General features: G+C 35.6%; 1 protein-coding gene and 1 long non-coding RNA gene across 2 annotated transcripts; one reads left to right on the top strand and one right to left on the bottom strand.

Annotated features, from left to right (window-relative positions):
* Nucleotides 1-171: 171 nt before the first annotated feature.
* Nucleotides 172-12,981, bottom strand: LOC121417374. The gene is made up of 3 exons (XR_005970342.1): nucleotides 12,719-12,981; nucleotides 1,060-1,237; nucleotides 172-410 (listed from the first exon to the last, which is right to left on the bottom strand). It is a non-coding gene; the product is annotated as an uncharacterized LOC121417374 (long non-coding RNA).
* A 3,611-nt stretch (nucleotides 12,982-16,592) lies between these two features.
* Nucleotides 16,593-20,274, top strand: LOC121417712 (putative nuclease HARBI1). Its single transcript, XM_041611446.1, has 3 exons — nucleotides 16,593-17,495; nucleotides 18,538-18,736; nucleotides 19,014-20,274. The coding sequence occupies exons 1-3, from the start codon at nucleotides 16,826-16,828 to the stop codon at nucleotides 19,195-19,197; spliced, it is 1,053 nt and encodes a 350-aa protein (XP_041467380.1). The 5' UTR covers nucleotides 16,593-16,825; the 3' UTR covers nucleotides 19,198-20,274.
* Nucleotides 20,275-20,708: the final 434 nt, after the last annotated feature.

Here is a 20,708-nt window from a genome sequence, read left to right as displayed (position 1 = left end):
TTGGTGTATGTTACTATAGAACATAACTTGCTTTTTTCGATGAGGTCCATTAACTATACTAATTATGTTGGACAGCATTCGGTGTACATAAGAACACTGATTTCACTTTAAATTGTAAGCATTGTTATTCTTACATACCTGGAGAGGATATATCCTCTTTTGCAGTTTAAATGCTAATTGATGCAGCTTTGTAAAAGTCTTCGCACTGCTACTGTAAGTTTGAATTGAGTATAACTATAAGACTAAAACTTACTCTGCGTCATTTTCTGGTCCACTCCAGCCCCTAGGATCTTTCTATACCCTGGATTAATCTTCTCCGCAAATTCCAAAGTCTGCCTGGACAACTTTGGCCACATTGTGAAAAGGGCACCAGGAGCTGCATCAATTGTTAAATCAAAGTCTTGATCAATCTGAAAATGAAATAAGTATTTATATATAAGCTGTATAACACATAATACAATTACCAGCAATACCATGTTTTCATGCATTACCGGTACATTGTAATTAAAGTCATGCTAAATATTGCTCATTAAATAAAAAAATAAAACTTATCAATGTTTGTAACAAAAACCCTAGGTCACATGCACACACTGCACAAATCAAGTAAAGTCTAGTGAGCTTTGACATTGACCTTTCTATTTCTAACCATTTATCACATTTTTTTAAAATATTGATCACTATTGGAGTAATTAACCACTGGAGAAAAATACTTAGTATTTGCAAAATGAGGGGGGGGGGGGAGTTAGGTGGGGAAATTAATATCCCCCCCGCCAGAGATTGACATTCATGGGAAGAAGACATAACTTAATCTTTCCAATCGGATTTCAGAACAACTTTTCCACTAATCATAGAATTATGACAACTAAGATGCAACTGAATTTTTAACACTGAGGCAGAGTAAGTGATCCTATGATCTTGCACTATATTCTCAAGCAAGAAAGAGAATAATTTTGGAAATTCATAACCAAAAATGCTTTGTTCAACTTCGAACAATTAAATTTAATTTTTTTTTTCTTTCATAATGCGAATCCACTGCACTAAGTAATCAAGTTATTCTACCATTCCCAAAAGCTGTAGATATTTGTCAAGAATTTCTGCTGTGCTTGGTCGCGGGTTTCCTCTAGTCAACTCATATCTCGGTACCGAGGTTCGTCACATTAACAACAATGTTGTCAGGTGATGAGTAATATTGCATCCAGTAGGTGTCTTCTTCGTGCTCATCTTCTGCAACATTTAACTGTGATAAACATGAATCAAAGATCAAGAATAGTAACATTAATTATTACACAAGTTATCTGACTATTCTATAGAGAACTGATGGAATAAGTGGATAAATTGTAGAAATTCTCAATAAAAAATTCCCCTGTGCACAGTGGGGAATTTACATGAAGTCAACCTAAATGTAATTCCTGTATCTCAGATTCAAAATTAGTTTCTGATCATTCACAAACTGTACATACATCTGCAATTACAATGTAACATTTAGATCTGTTGCTATTTGCATGTAGGCCTGTCCTCGCTAGGCTGGCCAATAATAAGGGACTATTGGCCAAGCTAGGCCAGGATTTAGATCTAGGTTTGGACCTACATGTATAGTATAGACCTAGATTTTAATGGGGTTTAACATACACATATGTAGACGTACAAAATTGAATAAACTTGACTAGAAATAGATCTAGCCAGACCTACATTACACGTAGGCTATGTGCTTGAGGACAGCCCGGTCCGAGCTTGTACCGGACCGGTACCTCGCGCATATCGCATCCGATCATCGGCAGTGAATTATTTGTGTGAGGATCTTCATCACAGTTCATGTAGGCTATAATTCAAATCACCAATTTTGAGACTAATACTAATAGAAGCATGGAAAGAAGTGAAACTTTGTGTAAAGATCGTGCCCTTATAAAAAAAATTGAATGGTATACCATTGACTACCATTCATCATACACCATTGATATACCATTGGAATACCATTCGCACAGCACCCACCATACACCAATGGTATACCATTCAAGCCTCAATGGTATACCATTCAAACTAATTTAAATAATTGGGACGTTACTATTACCATATTCATGAGCACCATTTACCATTCATATACCATTGATCAAACACCATTCACCATTGATCTACCATATGGCCACTATAGACAGGTTTACCATTGACCACCATTCACCATTCAGCCACCATTCACTGGCCTACCATTTACCATTCAGCCACCATTCACTGGACACCATTGGCCTACCAATTGCCTTACACCATTCACCATACACCATTCGCCTACCATTGACCATACACCATACACCATTCATGTACCATTCACCATCCGTGTACCATTCATCGTACACCATTCGCGTACCATTCAATGTACACCATTCGCGTATCATTCACCGTACACCATTCGCGTACCATTCAACGTACACCATTCGTGAACCATTCATCGCTCACCATTCAACTACCATTCGCCGTACACCGTTCACCATTGATTGACCATTCACTTTACACCATTCTACCATACACCGTACACCATTGACCTACCATTTACAGTACACCATTGGCCTACCATACACCATTGAACTACTATTCACCGTACACCGTAGGCTTACCATACACCATACACCATTGGCTTACCATACACTGTACACCATTGACCTACCATTTACCATACAATACTGTCATACCATACACTCTATACTATTAGTCAACCATTCAAATAACACCATTGGTCATACACTATAGACCACAAGTGTACATTCAATGGTAGACCAATGGTAGACAGTAGAACAAAGATGTGCAATGTATAGTAAGCCATAAAGTACAGTGAATGGTAGACCAATGGTGAACAGCATATCTCTGGGGTTAATGGTAGGCTTAATAATGGAATAAGTATACACAAGAATAAAATGAAAGCAGTTATTTCAAGAACGTCATTAAAATGTTTTTACTATAAGAAGTTTAAGTACAGCATAAATGGCACAGAGTATTCACAAGTATAGACTTTATAATTAAAGCACATAAGTTATTAATATATATGACTTAACTACTCGTTGATATCTCTGTCAATCTTGTTATGAAAAAAATAAACATGTATCAAGACAGATCGAGTTTGATTGAAAAACACAACAAATGAAGACTAACATTTCCAAGAATAAACCTGTTCTCTCTTATTGCTTTTTACATGGATTGAGTACTTGGCAAAACCACTGTTCTGCATACTAACCTGGTACTTGATGTTAAATCTGTTGTTTGTAATTGCTTTCAACAAGATTAATAAACATTTTTTTACTAATAAGTTCAAGTACAAAAGAGTATTGACAGGTATGGCATAAAAGCACCATATTATGAATACATGTGACTATGCGACACTACAAGAGATCAATGATTGCACTTCACATAGATATTATGTTAATCTTCCTATAAACAAATTTACATGTAAGACAGAATTTGGACAACAAACTAATGAACACCAAATTTCGAAGATTAAACTCAAAATGTGCGATAGCCTTCACATGGCCAAATGAATAAAGGGTACACACCTAGAAGAAATGAAATATCCCCAAAAGGGGGCAAAATAGTACCCCCAAATTGTTCTCTTTTTTTTCTTTTCACCTAAAAAGATATATCAATGGTGTGTTTCTACAAAGAATTGTTAAAAAGTATTACCCGCCTAAGTATCCAGAATCCTGGATAAGTTTCCTGTAGAAACAGACGCGATGCGGTTAATTGATAAATTGCATCGCGCAAAATACGGTTTCTCATAACCATCTTTGAGAGGTGGTTATTGCCATGTTAATCCGTTTAACTTTTCTGTAAAACATGGGGCAAAATAGCATGCATGTCTGGCTTAAGTGCTTGAACCCAGAAGTGCGATCTCACAGTATACATATATTCTGGCCTGTTTAATCTCGCTAGCTGATCGCGAAACACGTATACCTGCTACAATGAGTGAGATCTACCATGAATTTTGAAAATTTTCCTAACGAGACATACCGAAATGCAATGTTGATGTTATAGGTTGAATTTTCTGATTTCTGCCGTATTTGCGAAGCGAAATGCAAGTTAATCAGATTATTCGGTCTGTAGAAACAGGTTGGTTTAAGAGCGATAAGAATATTCGAGTCCGGAAAAGATAAACTGTTTTTAATGATTTACTGTAGAAACACGCCAAAAGTTTATCATAAATACAATAAAGATACATTAGGAAATAAATAATATATCACACATAGAAAGAAAATATAATAAAAATAGGGAAAGAAAATTATTCAATTTGGAACACTAAAAAACAGAAAAAATAGAGACCTCTTTTTGCAGAATATATAGAAAATAATATATACAAGATACCCACTTATTTCTTTTCTGTCTATTTTTGCTGTGCTGAATCAGATGAATAACTCAACTATGTGTGAGAAATAATATGATTATTGTCTTACACAGAATCAGTAGTCAATTGTAATTTTTTACAACCTAGCTTGGACAAAATTTGAATTCATATAATACAAAAAATATATAAATTGTGATTTTGTATATTCATGAGGACTTGAAGAGAACAGTTTTACCAAAAAATAACTTTAATTCGTCATAACTTCGTTAATCCTCAACAAATTTTGATGAAATTTTCAGTGCTTTTTGTTTGTCTGATGTACACTTTGAATTATATCACATAACTTTCAGTCTCGAGTACCTCTAGCCCTTCAATCAAATGGTTGGACGACCGGTTACATTTTACACATAAAATAGTTATAAGGAGAATGAAGGGGACCATAGAAAGAAAGCATAGAAGAGATTTTGGTAGGGAGAGAATGAATCAGAAAAGCATCATGCTGAAAATTTCGTTAGCATCTAATAATAACAAAGTTATTGAATTTGAAATTTTAACAATATTTTGGTAAAAAATTAACCTAATGTACACATCGTCAGGAATATTTGCTAGGCTTATTGTATGAAATGAAATCATAATTATTTCATATTTTCATACATGTGTGTATGATATGTCCCAAGTATCATATCATTATTTCCAGCAATGCATATCTTCACATTAAAGGTCAAGTCCACCACAGAAAAGGTTGTTTTGAATCAACAGAGAAAAATCAGGCAAGCATCATGCAAAATATTTCATCAAAATCGGATGCAAAATAAGAAAGTTATGACATTTTGAAATTTCGCTTATATTTCACAAAATAGTTATATGCACAATTTACCCACATGCATATGAGAGAATCGATGATTTCCCTCACTTTTTGTTTTGTTTTTCATTGTTTGAATTCTACAATATTTCAATTTTTACAGATTTGAAAATAAGGACCAACTGGGCTGAACCAAATAATGTTAAGCAATTGTAACTCCACATGTTCAGTGAGAAATAAAACTTTATTTCATAGGTCAATGGGGAGAAAATTATATTTCATATTTAAAAAAACAAAAGAAAAGTGAATGAGTGATGTCATCAGTTCCCACATTTGCATACCGACCAGGATGTGCATATAACTATTATAAAGTGAAATTGAGTGAAACTTAAAAATGACATACCTTTCTTATTTTTCATCCGATTTTTATATCTGATTTTTCTCATTTTAATCAAATCAAATTTTTGTTAGGGTGGACATGTCTTTGAAATAAATTTTCACTCCATTTTTTATAGTTCTCGGAGGACAAAGTGTAAATAAGCATGACTTCTTGTAATAAAATACAAAAGAACAAGTGGGGATATGACATCAGCTTGGGTACGTCGTGGTCGTGTGGTTCTGACTCTCACCTTACAAACAGAGGGTCATGAATTTGAGTCCTAGCCATGGTGTGTTTTCCTTCAGCCCGAAATTTATCCACACTGTGCTGCACTAGACCCAGGTGAAGTGAATGGGTACCCGGCAGGATTAATTCCTTGAAGCTGTAATAAGAAATATTGGATGAAAACAATGCAAAGGACAGTATATTAGCTAAGGGTTCAAAACATCAATGCTTGTCGTGTGTGTGAGCTTTCTTTAGAAGTTCATAATTTTTTTTAAATATCGAGAAATTTGCAGTATACACTACCATTCAATTGAACGGTACCAATTAACAAATATCAACAAAACATTTTGTAAAATATGATAAATAAATTTATGTTTAACCATAGATGGGAAGAAAATAACCTATTATCTAATGGGAGGCCCAATGATGACAAATACCACAACAAATGAATACCTGAGGACAAAGTGTCCACCCCTCCCCCTCAGCCAACATACTGATTTTTTTTCAGCTATGCCACTGCAGGAATACAATCTGTTTTATATCATGAAGCTTTGCAATTTTTCCTACTGAAGAAAATTCTTACACACATACCTTTCATAAACTCCATTTTTTTCTTGTACACGGCACGTTTTCTGTGTTCAACACCCGTCGTGTCATTCCCATGTAAGGCTGGACCATCTACCATATCATCCAGTGTATCCGTCGTCCAAACTTTGAAAATGAAATAAAAACAATTATTTAAGTGCTGTAAAATCTGCATGTATGTGCAGATACAAACAAAAATAGAATACTAATATAGTAAAAAAAGAGAATGAACTTTAATTTTAGAGATATCTTTCATTGATCTCTGATTACCAGCCCAGAATTCAGGAAAACAATAAGGAAATGTGATATTGTCCAGCTTAGTTCAAACAAGGCTGTATTATAACTGTGCATGCTTTATACTAGAAATAGCTTTGTCATCTGAAATCAAATTTCCAGAGCAGCAATTTTCAAAAGGAGGGTAATCGATGACATAAATTCCATTTCCCTGGTATTGACAATCGCAGAAGCGGATCCAGTGGGCACATTTGACCTGGGGTCCGTTGTATATTTAGAGTTGCAATAAATCGCAAATCTAAATATCATACGCAACTTGATTTTCAACCAATCAACAGCGCGCATTTGGGACTTGCGATTTTGACCTGCGTTTAAACGCAACTCTTTCTGCAATGGACCCCTGTGCCCCCACCTTGAGAGCAAGATAAAAATGTGGCTTTCTTACACAAGTGTCCCCCCCCCCTTCGAAAGTTACAGCAAATATTTATATTGAAAATATTGTCTCATACAAGAGTGAGGATCTCTTTTTTGGTTTGCTTGTTATTTAAAATTTCCTTGGGAAAATCTGCCCCACTACCCCCTTTGAGAAATCATGGATCCGTTCATGGACAATCATATGCCAGTGGATGAATTCCAGACATTGTTTTAGGCAAGTTTTGATCAGTAAATAAAAACAGATAAACTGTGATCACAGGACAAACTTAAAAAAAGGATAAAATTTACTTTAAAAATTGATATGCCTAGCCCCATGAAAAGATCTAATAATACCCTCCCGCATTAATGCTTCACAAGTTTCACACCAGCCAACTTCGAGCAAAACTCTGCACCAGAAATTGTCTTATTACCTTATTACCGGATGTACTGGAAAAATGCAGAAAGCTGCAGCCAAGTTTCCAGGTCTAGCTTTCAACCAAGCTCAATCTTCTTCCACAAGTATACTATGTGTTACAGTGTCAGTGTTCAGTGTACATGGTGCAATTGCCATCTTTTTTGTCAAATCAATTCATTCCCAAGGGTGACTGTACCATTCTCTATTCCAAAACTTATCAAGCCTGGCTTTGAAGGAGTTTACAGATGGAGCAGAGACAACTTCATTTGGTAACGAGTTCCAGTCATGCACTATTCTGGCTCCAAAGGCATTTGCTCTTACATCCAGTCTATTTCTTTTCTTGAAGAGTTTAAATGGGTGACCACGGGTTGCCTCAACAGTAATAGACGAGAAGAACATATCCTTGTCAAGCCAGTCAATTCCATGCATTATTTTATAAGTCTGGATCATGTCACCTCTTCTCATTCTGTATTGCAGGGATGGTAGTTTTAGGGCTCGAAGCCTGTCTCCATAGCTTAGCATTGCCAAGGATGGTATGAGTTTTGTTGCTCTTCTTTGTACTTTCTCAATCTCTTTCATGTCTGTCTTGTGTCTTGGATGCCAAACTGCATTCCCATATTCGAGGACTGGTCGTACAAGACCCTTGAAGAGTTTTGGAATTGTATCCCTATCCCTGGTGAGGAAGGTTTGTCTTATTTGTCTACACACATTTTGAGGTCAATACACAATATGCCCACCACTTTTCAAAATATTGCGGATCACTTGGATTTGCCGTCATGTTGATATGGACCGAAGTTATGCAACCAAAAGATTCGCATGCGGCATGCTGGCTGTTTGTTCGTCACATGTTAGCATGATTTTTTTGCTAACTTCAGTCCCAATAAACATTACAGCGAATCCAAGCAATCCGCAAAGTGATTTCTACGGATTAGATCAACGCGTCGAGATCGAAGACTAAATACAGCCGTTCCCAATATTTTGAAAAGCGGTGGTATTAACATCGAAATGTGACTGAGAGACCTGTCATGACATTTGGGAACAAATTTTGGTGATATGGTATGCTGGTAATTGGCCGGTGCAAAACTGCATTAGCGCCACTTTTCTCTGCATAATTATTGCAGCCTCTGTAGAAAAATTGAATAGGAATCATTTGTCACTCTGTCCAGTGACTCCAGTCACAGTTCCACACACAAAGTGCACATTTCACCATATGTGCCATGAGTCATGTGAGTGGTGTGTACAGTGTAACTTTATACTATAGGGGCTGCGTAGTCTTTATCATTTTTCAAACTTTAGGACCCCTAACATGTTTCACCTCCATTTTATCTCATTTACCAACATTTCAACAACAACGAATTATAGGCCTAATTCCAAAACAATATTTGTTGGCAAGTTTTCAATTTCAGTGAATTAACGTTGTGCAGTGTTTCACAATTAACGCTTTGACAGTCTTGACATTAGCATTAACAAATCATTCATTCATGAATTCAACGTATTCAGAGATGTTTTTGTAAAACATTGACGGCCAAATCGTGGTTTTGGAAACCACTCATAGATTTGTGTACGCGCATTTGTGTACAAAGTGAATGGAGGTGGAAATAGGGAACCGTGCGTGCGACTGAATAAAGCGCTGCTGTATGAAGTGAATGGTGGTTACCTATATCACGATAATGCCACATTGACAATAAACATCAGGCAATACGAGCGAATTACTAATCTATTCAATGCTCGCCGAGCTAAACTCAGCCAACACAAAGCATAAGCACTCCCTATCGTCATAGCCACGTCCCGGCCAGTAGAGCAGCGGCCAGCGCCAACGGGGCAATGGCGGTGGCAGTGCAGTGCAGTGGTCGTGGCAGTACACCGAGTCGACCGACATCTAACATTTTGAGACAATTTGAGAAATAAATCAAAGAAAATTGTTATAGAACTTACTGTTTAGCCTTCTACAAATGACTTTGAAGTCGTCCGAATCTGACCCGTGTTCCTTTAGTTTTTGATGAATTATCGACGGACTTATCAACAGCAAAACGGCGGTCCCGGTACGGTAGATGCAGTTTTCTTTTTCAAATCTTGCAATTGGCGGTTAGACGTGCGCGCGCGCGTACGTGTGTGCGATAGAGCTAGCTAGCAAGCGCAGCCAAGCGGCCCTGCTTGCCAACGCATATGGGGGCCGGGGGGGGGGTGAATTAAAACCAAATCAGGGGTGTCTTCTTTTTCCTCTCAATTGGTTCTGGGTTGGAAACCATGATGGCGTGAGTGCCACTGTTTTCCTTGGATCTTGGAATCTATGAAAAAAGTTTTCGATCCCTTCACTTTTTTTCCTGTTCTCTCTCTTATGTTCTTTTTTATTTTCGTTGTCTTTTTTTCTTTTCTGTTAATCTTTCTTTTCTTCATTGCCTTTTTTCTTTTCTTGTTTTTTCCCCTTAATATATATTTTTTTTACTCACTCCTCTTCCCTTTTAATTTGCTTTTGTAATGATTGAAATTGAGATTTCATTCAGTAGATTTCTTTTCTGTTACATTGTACTATATGGCGGCAGGGAATTTTGATAGGGGTGCAGGGAGCAAGACCATGTGGATAAATCATTTCAATCAAGTAATGACCGGCCTATAGAATATCTCTCCTCTTTATAAACGCTGTCCACAAGTGGGAAAGAATAATTAGGGCCTAAAAAAATAGAATTAGAATTTTGAAAATATCATTTGTAAAAAAAAGAGAGAAATAATTCATGATTGGAAGCAGCTATAATAGCGTACAAATGGGTTCAGAGGGGGCTTTTGACGTTGCAGACAGACCAAATCTGGGTTTGCGGATGGGAATTTGATAGAGGTTGGGGGACCAAGACAACCAACAATGAATTCATTTTGAGCAAAATATGGGGCATTGCAAGAAACTTGCAATCGAAGCAATCGAACGCAAATCAATTTCAGACTCCAAAATCATGAGAGTCATACTTTTCATTGCAAACTTGCAACTGATCCATAAAAAAATCCAAATTGTTGTGTTCTAGATAAACTTAATGTTTATCATCACCTGTAAATTTGCATCTGATCGAATTTTGGGATTGATTGCAAATATCTTCTTGGAACAATATATAGTTCTTTTTATAAAAAGCGGCCATAAACAAGCAAAATGATTATAAAAATAGAATAAAAATCAAAACCCTTATTATCAAAAAATATTTGATTGACCGATTGATTTTATTTTTGCACCCATTGCATCAGATTTAAATTTAGAAGGTAATATGTACAATTGTAAAATATAACAAATTTATAATATTGTATTATAACCACTGGATCAATACTTTTTAAACACATATAGACCTTTTACTTAATAAGGAAAAAGACAATTTAAAAGAATGCAAGAGACCATGTTTACAATCATGAGCGATTACACTTGATTTGGGGAAGCTGCTCGCATAAAAGTCACAGCTCAAATATTTAATTAACTCTAAATACCTTTTAATCTTTGATATATTTTCTTTAAATCTTCGGAATTATGTTAATGGGTAATGCAATTTGGCATACCATTCACCATTAACACAAATGGCATTCATTAGGCAAACACCACTAAGCCACTATGGCTTTACAATTATCCAACATGATTATATATACCACTAGGCACATACTACTAAGACACCATATTGGGTATATGGTATACCATTGATACCAATCATATCATTATAGAGGCACATACTACTGAGACACCATTGAATACCACTGAGACACCATTGTATACCACTGAGACACCTTTGGGTATATGGTATACCATTCATCATACCAGTCATACTATTATAGAGACACATACTACTGAGACACCATTGAATACCACTGAGACACCATTGTATACCACTGAGACATCATTGGTGTATGGTATACCATTCATGATACCAGTCATACCATTAGAGGCATATACTACTGAGACACAATTGAATACCACTGAGACACCATTGTATACTACTGAGACACCATATTGGGTATATGGTATACCATTGATACAAATCATACCATTATAGAGGCACATATTACTGAGACACCATTGAATACCACTGAGACACCATTGTATACCAGTGAGACACCATTGGGTATATGACCATATACCATTCATCATACCAGTCATACTATTATAGAGACACATACTACTGAGACACCATTGAATACCACTGAGACACCATTGTATACCACTGAGACACCATTGGTGTATGGTATACCATTCATGATACCAGTCATACCATTAGAGGCATATACTACTGAGACACAAATGAATACCACTGAGACACCATTGTATACCACTGAGACACCATTGGTGTATGGTATACCATTGATCATACCAATCATACCATTACAGGCACATACTACTGAGACACCATTGAATACCACTCAGACACCATTGTATACCACTGAGAAACCATTGGATGTATGGTATACTATTCATCATACCAATCATACCATTACAAGCACATACCACTGAGACACCATTGAATACCACTGAGATACCATTGGGGTAATGGTATACCATTCATCATACCAATCATATCATTAGTCACATACCACTGAGACACCATTGGGTATATGGTATACCATTTACCATTAAATAAACTACCAATTACCATTAAGAACTTACCATTGAAACACCACTTAAATACCATTCGCGTACCATTTACCATTCAGATCACCATTCAACTACCATTCGGCACCATTCAAATACCATTGGCGATTTTTATAAGGGTGATGTTGCATGAATTTCATATTTCACCCCCATAAAATCCCACCTTTTGTCACTCAGAATATCAGATCGAGTTCATGGTCTCGAAGTTCGTGTAAACTTGTGGAGCATGGTGTAGGCCCTAGTGGTAATTAAGTGGAGTGGATCCGATCCTGCACGAACTTTGCTCAAGGTACCATAGTCTGCGCACATGCGTATCTGCGCAATTCTAGTAGAATCTATAAGATACGCAATGCAAACTTTACACATCTAATGCATAGACAGATATTTATTGCAAAATCCGACTCACAAAGGTGGAAAAATAATGAAATTTGGGTATTTCTTATGACAGCCTCAAAATGCAGCCTTTCTCATCAAAATCTCCAAATCACGTGCAAAAGTGAATGGGTGCGCAGACATGATGGGGCACCATTTTTTTTCAATCTCAAAATGACTGCCGGCCGAGCCGAGGTTTTTCCAATAAAATCATAGGCCTATATTTCTGACTTGGCGACCATCATATAGAGTTACACACGTACATGCACACACAATAAAAGCACTGCAACAACGGTAACAATGCATTGACTTTTGAGATTATTCATGAACATTCACTCGAAATCAAGCACTGAATTTACCTCTAAAGATTGGAACTAAATGTGGGAAGTCCCACTCCTGAAGCAGGTTTGTCACCCCCAAATCTTTCATTTTCTAAAACGGAGATTAAACACGATTTTTCCAGTGCACTGCAGCAGTCTCCGAGTCGAACATTCTCAACGCCATCTTCCGACCACTAGCATAGCACTGCGCACGCGTACGCATGCGCTTTACATGTGCCGGTATCTTGTACAACCCCCTGTTCAAGCCTTCTGTCTACGGACCTTAAACAGGTCAATTCGCCGTTCTTTATACCGATATTTATCAAAGCTTAAACATGTGCTGTTCAAAAAATTATACAGCACCTCTTATACAGCGATATTTTGTACAGCGTTTTTACTGTGTGTATTGTGACGTATCATCATAGGGGTTTTTTGGTAGTATCTTCTACAACTTGTTAGATCATGTTAAAATTTGAAAATGTTGATGGCTCCCCGATTATAGGCCCCTCCCCCATTTAAAATTCTGGATCCACCACTGATCTGTCCATACATTCAACTGATCCTGAGAAATTGTTAGGAAAAGAATACATTTATGCAGTATAGAGTATTCATTACGAAGTTTTTGAATGTGCTCGCTCAACCATGAAAATAGTTAAAGTTCGGAAAGTGTTTGGTGATAGAAATGATGGATGATAAAAATAATAGCAATTAAAGACACATTTGAAACCAAATTTGCCCCCAATACTCACTTTATTACCCTTTAAAATGAGTCTGTGACATTGAAAATACCAATTTTCCCACTTTGATGCGTGCTCACTCATCCATAAATAAACAAATCAATTTCATTTTTGCACAGAATTCTGCCCATAGGTTGATAAACATTACTGCCAAACGACATTGCTAAAGACAGCCTTGAAAAAAAGTTCCACCATATTGAATAAGGGGTTACGTATGCTTAAACATATGCACCCATAATGTACACAAGTCTATGAGAGAGGAAGTCAAAATTTTAACAAATATGAAATGAGGGTTTGTTTCATGGACGGTTTTTGTTACTTCTGCTAACAGTTATTTCATGAAACTTCGCACATGGCTTCAGAGTAACACTATCCAAAAGGTGCGCACACCAAAATAACCATTCGATATGGTACAGAGTGGGGCCAAGGCCTTGAACTTTCTTCTCATTTGCATAATTTTCGAATATTGTGTGCTCACTGATGCATTAAACATCGGGATTTTCATAAAAATCAAATCAAATGAACTGTGCAAGGAGTTTTGTGACAGATATCCATAGTTACAAATTGCATTTTTTCCAATAACGTAAAAAAGAGCTAATCACATTCCACATGTTCATTCAAGCGTAAATGTTTAATTTGACACCTTTGAATCATTGAAGCATGTTAATTGGTCATGAACATAACAAAAAAGTTGAGAAAAGATCATTTTCAGTTACCAAAATGAAGCAATACTTGCCTACGATATTTGAAAATCGCATTTTTTGTTTCCAATAAATGTTCATTGAACCGTGAAACGATGAATATTGTTGAAGATACTCTTCCCCAAAATAACTGTCATCATATTCTAGCATTTTTATTGATAGAAATGTGTAAAAATCCAATTATAGCAAATTTGGACTTGAGTTTATTCAACCGTGAAATTTAGCTTAAAAAGTTGTATTGTCTTCTAGAAAGTACCTTTTACAAGCCTTCTGACTATTTTTCATGATGAGAATGTGGAATTAGTTCTAATAAAATGGAATCAAAGTCATGATATTTTGCTTGTGACTTTTGAAAAGTGACATTTTTGCCTTCTGACGGAGCTCACTGAAGCATGACGTAGGATACGTCCACAACATTTACTCAGAGGGTAGCTTATAAAATTACCTACACGCTCATGTAAAAATAAATCAAAAACTCGCATCGGTTCGGAAATTATTGATGTTTGTATAGGGGGGGGGGGACTTACTTTTTTTGTTGTGTATATAATAGTTATCGGCCTTGAGGATATGCCTGCATTTTGATCACTCACTCTCTATAGTTAATATAATTAAAATTTAGGTTAGACCTTTATGATACCTGTATATAATAATAATGATAATAATAATAATGACGATGATGATAATAATAATGATAAATAATAGTTATCGGCCTTGAGGATATGCCTGCATTTTGATCACTCACTCTCTATAGTTAATATAATTAAGATATAGGTTAAACCTTTATAATACCTGAATAAGATAATGATATAATAATAATGAGGATAATAATGATGATGATGATGATGATAATAATGATAATGATGATAATGATGAAAATAATAATAAAAACAATAGTTACATTAATGATAATAATGATGTTGATAATAATAATGATAATAATGATGAAAATAATAATAATGAACAATAGTTATATTAATGATAATAATGATGATAATAAAAATACTAATAATGATAATAATAATAATAACAATAATAATAACATAAAATAATAGTTATAATAATAAAAATGATGATAATGATGACTGATTCATTCATTCATTTTTTTTAATCTGCAACCTGATTTTCTTCTTTATTTCTAAAATGAAAAGTAATCTCCCATCATTTGTGTTTTAGAGATAATCATACACACAATGAAAAGTGTGTAAAATTGTGCCGTGTAACGTCAGATACCATGGAAATGCCCAGAAGATTCCTGAAGCAGTGTACTTCAAGTTTTATATCATTATGTGACGTCACCATTAACTAAGGCCTAAGCATGACTTCACGTCTGGTCACGCCATGCGTGAAGTCGTGTTTACCCTTCCTTGTTTGTCGAATGTAACTTCATAAATTTAGTTGGACTATCGTCATGTACGCATTGTTTTAAGAAAAAAATCTACTTTTTTTAACAATGTGCTTAACATTCTTATGTGCAATTTTGAATGTTTGTACTGAAATGAAATTCGATTTCAGATATACAATACAACGTCATTCTGCTTTAGCATAATGTGGTTGACTTTCTAATGATCGTCTTTAAATGTAATTTAATCCGTATACACTGCCATGCGAGCATTGTGTAAGGGGGGGGGGCGATCTGCTTCAGCATAAACGTGCGTAACATTCGTACAACATTCATGAAACAACTTATAAACATTTATAATGTTCACATTAATGTGTAATATAATTCCAGCTATTAAATACACAGATTTTATTTCAACTTCAGCTCATGCAAATATTTCATTTTATTTCAAGTTCAGTCATGTTTAAGGGGGGGGGGGCGATCTGCCTCAGCATAAACGTGCGTACCATTCATACAACATTCATGAAACAATTTATATAATGTTCGCATTGAAATGAAATTTAACTCCAGCTATCAAATACAAAGATTTTATTTCAACTTCAGCTCATGCAGATATAAGAAATGAAGACTCCTATTTGGCTTGCAGGAACGAGTCACTGGTCTTGATTAAAATCGTATATGGATTATAAAGAATTTTTTTTCGTCTCATGAGGTTGTCTGACAAAGAATAAGTATCAATTTCAGTCACGCTAAATTGCAAAAAAGTGCCATAATTCTGATTGACGGGGTGACGGAATATTTTTTTCTTTTCAAGTCGATTAATATAAGGATCATAATCGACTTGTCACCTAGGTCGACATGACCGTACAGCTTATCTCATCAAGTTGTCTCTTAAAAGAAAATTATATGTTACACGTTGTCATGGTAACTTGGGAAGCTAAATTAATCGATTAGATGGCATGTATAACATAACTACTCAGACACTGTATTAGGATGGGGATGTACGTGAGTGTATGGCTTGGTGTGTGTATGTGTACAGACTATATTTATGTAGGGCCCAGTTTATAAGCAGTTTTGCTTCTTTTGGGTCCTGGGGCGGTATTCTGAAAGCTCAATTAGCGGTCAATTAGCCCTAAATTAGCATTTTGGTATTCTGAAAAGTCACTTAAGTGCCCCTTTCCTTATTTGGCAGGGTTGCGTTGCGCGCACTTGAAATAGTACGCGTTATGACCGCGCGAGGACTTAATTGAGTAGTTACGAGACTTTTGGTATTCTGAAAAGTCTCATAGCGCTCAATTAACTATATTTTCACCGTAAGAAGATAATGGTGCTGTAAGGTCTTTTAAATTGAAAATCATCAAAAATAAAAATGGCAGTTTTTCTCTTTGACCTCAATGACCACATGGCATACCGGAATCGCTATCATAATGTAGACAGATTGTTGCCTGGAGAAATGAACCGTTCTGATTTTCGAAAGAATTATAGGCTGAATTATGAAGAATATCAGTGGTTGTGTGACTACATCCGTAATGACGAAGTATTTGAACGCAGACAGGAAAATGGAAGAGTACTTTCGGTAGAATTAAAGGTGGCAGCAGCACTGCGTTTTTTTGCCAGTGGAAGTTTTCAAAACGTTGTAGGGGACGTTGCTGGGATCAGTCAGCCTTCCCAAAGTAGGGCTGTTGCGGCTGTTACCGATGCAATCTCTCGAAAGGCTTCCGATTTCATCAATTTTACTTTGGAACCAACTGCAACAATCAAATCAAACTTTGCAGCCATTGCTGGAATGCCCAATACAATTGGATGTATTGACTGTACGCACGTTTACATTCGTGCACCTCGGGAGAACGAAAACATATACGTCAACCGCAAGAATCGTCATTCAATTAATGTCCAAGGAATCGTGGATTCTAAAATGAGATTTGTTAACGTTGTGGCAAAATGGCCAGGGTCTTCTCATGATTCCTACATATGGGAAACAAGCAATGTTCTGAATGATTTTAGGATCGGAAGTCCGATCATTTTTAGCATATTTCTGTGTCAGTGAAACTAAGAAAGGTATATCGGGATACCGGGTATATACTTTCAAACAAACGAAACGGACAACGGTCATGATGGTATAGGCCTAAATAAAAAATGGGGGGGGGGGGGCGAATGTCCGGACATTTCATATTTTTGAAGCCTTCTTTTTTGTCTTTGGATTACACTAAAAATATGAATTCAATAGTTGTAATCATCTTCTTTTTTGTTATCTAATATTTCCTAACATCTTGTACGGTACTAAAAATTAATGAAACTTCCATTCGCTTGCAAATTTTTCCAAATTACTTTCTAAAATTGATCGTCCGGACACAACAACTGGGTATATGATATTAAAAAATATATATTTTTGCCATCATTACTATTTGATCATGTTTGTTTTGGTTGGTGCGTTTTTAAACTTAATTCCATATAAAGCTCACTATATCTCACAACGATCGATATGGGAAAGATGTACGACATATTAAAAAATGTATAGAACTTTCTGGGATAGCACACATTGTGGGCATAATTGACCCGGATTTGATTATGGTCTATACCAAAATGGTCCCCCAAAATCAATAAACTGTCTTCACACTAAGTAATATTTTTTTCTACTTTTCATTCTTTCTTTCTTTTTGACTTCGTACTTTTTTAAATTAATTTAATCACTTCCTTCATGTGATATATCCTTCCATCTCTTTGTTTTTGTGGCTTCTTTCACCCTTTATTTTTCATTCAATTCCTAATTCTTTCGACCCTCCCTTCCTTTGCATTCTTCCTTTCATCTTTCTGTCTTCATTCATTTCTCCCTTGCCTAATTATTTCTTCTCTTCATTCGTTGTTTACTTCTGTGTGTGTGTCTCTCACTCACTCCTTCTTTTGGTCCCTTTTCTTTTTTTTCTTCCAATTTTTCTTCATTTCTAAGCAGCTAATTGAAAATTTGCCGATTAGCGATTATAATTGTTGACGGTGTCATGGGGTAAGTACATCATCATAATTTTATGAAACTTGAAGATAGCTAAGGAACTACTAATAATATAATTGTATGTCACATTTAACTTGCAATAGGTGACAGCGGATATCCAACTCAACCCTGGCTCATGACTCCACTAACAAACCCCCAATCACCTGCAGAGCAAAGATTCAACTCAAGTCTGACAAGGACACGTGTATGTGTAGAAAGGGCCTTTGGAATACTCAAATCTAGATTCAGATGTCTTGATATGACAGGCGGGTCACTTTGCTATGAACCATCAAGGTATCTATATTCAACGTCTTTGTTTCTTTACCCTTTTAACATTTTATTTGAAAAAGAGTTCAATGGAAGTGCCCCCCCCCCACATTTTATTTGAAAAAGAGTATGAATGTCATTTTATCTGCATGGACCTATCCACGGAGGATTATTCTACTAGTGTGCAGAGCATTGTCACAGCACCCCTATTAACGATAGGTAATCCTCCATGAATAGGTCCATATTAATCTGAGTATTCCTCATCTTCAATCTTGCATTTCATCATAATCTTTGTTCTTTATAGGGTCTGTAAGATCATCCTCTCATGCTGTGTGTTACATAACATCTGTATCGACAGAGGCATACCACCACCAAATGACGTACCACATGTAGTTCAACAACCAGATGAAGACCATCATGATCGTGTTGATGATATGCAGACAGGTCAAGAAGTCAGGAGGAATCTAATTAACACATGGTTTAATTAACAAGTTCATGGACCCTTTAATTCAAGATAATATGTACAATATAAACATAATAAATGTAATTACAATGTAGAATTCATGAGTACAAAGTAAAGATTATTGCTTATATATAATTATCATAAATTACATGCAAGTGAGATAAATGAATAAGTCTCCTTAACAAAACTGATCAAAATAATACAAATGATCATTGACACATATGTAAATAGTATAATAATATTTCTAAATGTATGTGCTATTTGTATGAAATAAAGTGTAAAATACATGAATAACAAAATACTAGCATGAGAAGAATACAGGAAAATGAAAATAATATACAAATAATCCTGTTATTGACTAAAGAGACAAATTACACGTTGAACAGTCTTATAAGTCAAAGGACAATGCAGTGTTCACAGTTTCACACACGGATGCATCACATATGCATGTTTCATGGAAATAACCCTGAATAGATGTTACATGAGTTTTATGTATGTTTTCTGTTTGCTGTATATGGTTATCACACTTGTGCTTTTTGTATTACTATGATGACGTAAAAGGTGATTTACCATACTAAACTTCATACTTCTGGAACTATATTTATTCACAAACTGTATGTATCAAACTGCATTTATTCACATACACATAACAGGATGATTAGTTTTATGATTCTATCAAATTTTGTAATTATGATCATCACAGGACCACTGTTAAAGTCATTTCATTCAGAGACAGAAAACTTCATGTTTTTGTTTTTATTTTACCTATTAACAAGGTCAAAGTATGCAGCATCAACATATATTAGTTGATTGTACTGTTTCTGTTAGTTGTTTTTACGTTATCACCATTTAATGAATAAAAGTGAAGAGGCCTATCCTGTAAAATTCATGAAATGAATTTGTTCACCTTTCTCTGACAGAGTTATTTGCCAATTTCATCACATGTTAATAAGTCAAAATTTGTAAATAACAAAAGTCAATGAGGCATTTTCATCAGAATCATAAAATGAGGTTGTAATAAAGGTAAAATGACATTTCAAATGTTTGCTTGTTTTCCCAAAATAGTATCAAATTTACAAAAAGGTGATATTCAAAGAGAGAGCAATGTCCAACACTCATTATTTCCCAATTTGGAGTATAGATGTAGGACAGAATACATGGTGAACTCGTAAACCACCATCGTATTATTCATCTATCATATGAAATGTAGAATACAAGTATTCAATTTCATAAACATAATAAATAAGTTGGTGGGGGTTGTCATTGGCTCCCATTAATCAATAAGGTTAATATGTCAATTTATATAGCGCAGTTATTATGTGCATACAAAAACTCAACTGCGCTTTGATACTATGTATCATACTTATTATTACCCAGGCTGTAAAGCGTTCAAGGAATAAATGTTACCGGGTACCCATTCACCTCACCTGGGTCAAGTGCAGAAGGAATTTACGCCATGGCTGTGATTCGAACCCATGACCCTTTGTTTCAAAGTCCGGAGATAAATCCACTGGGCCATGACATTCCACGCTATGT

The sequence above is a fragment of the Lytechinus variegatus genome, chromosome 6 (genome assembly GCF_018143015.1).
Source record: "Lytechinus variegatus isolate NC3 chromosome 6, Lvar_3.0, whole genome shotgun sequence".
NCBI classification, from domain to species: domain Eukaryota; kingdom Metazoa; phylum Echinodermata; class Echinoidea; order Temnopleuroida; family Toxopneustidae; genus Lytechinus; species Lytechinus variegatus.
Note: the sequence above shows the minus strand (reverse complement) of the source record. Positions and strands in the feature narration are given on the sequence as shown.

Bases quoted from the DNA above. Each gene is read 5' to 3' on its own strand.
- LOC121417712 (XM_041611446.1), top strand. From the start codon at position 16,826: ATGGCAGTTTTTCTCTTTGACCTCAATGACCACATGGCATACCGGAAT. The intron at 17,496-18,537 runs GTCAGTGAAACT...GTCACATTTAAC, and splicing joins CATTTTTAGCATATTTCTGT to TTGCAATAGGTGACAGCGGA. The intron at 18,737-19,013 runs GTATCTATATTC...TGTTCTTTATAG, and splicing joins CTTTGCTATGAACCATCAAG to GGTCTGTAAGATCATCCTCT.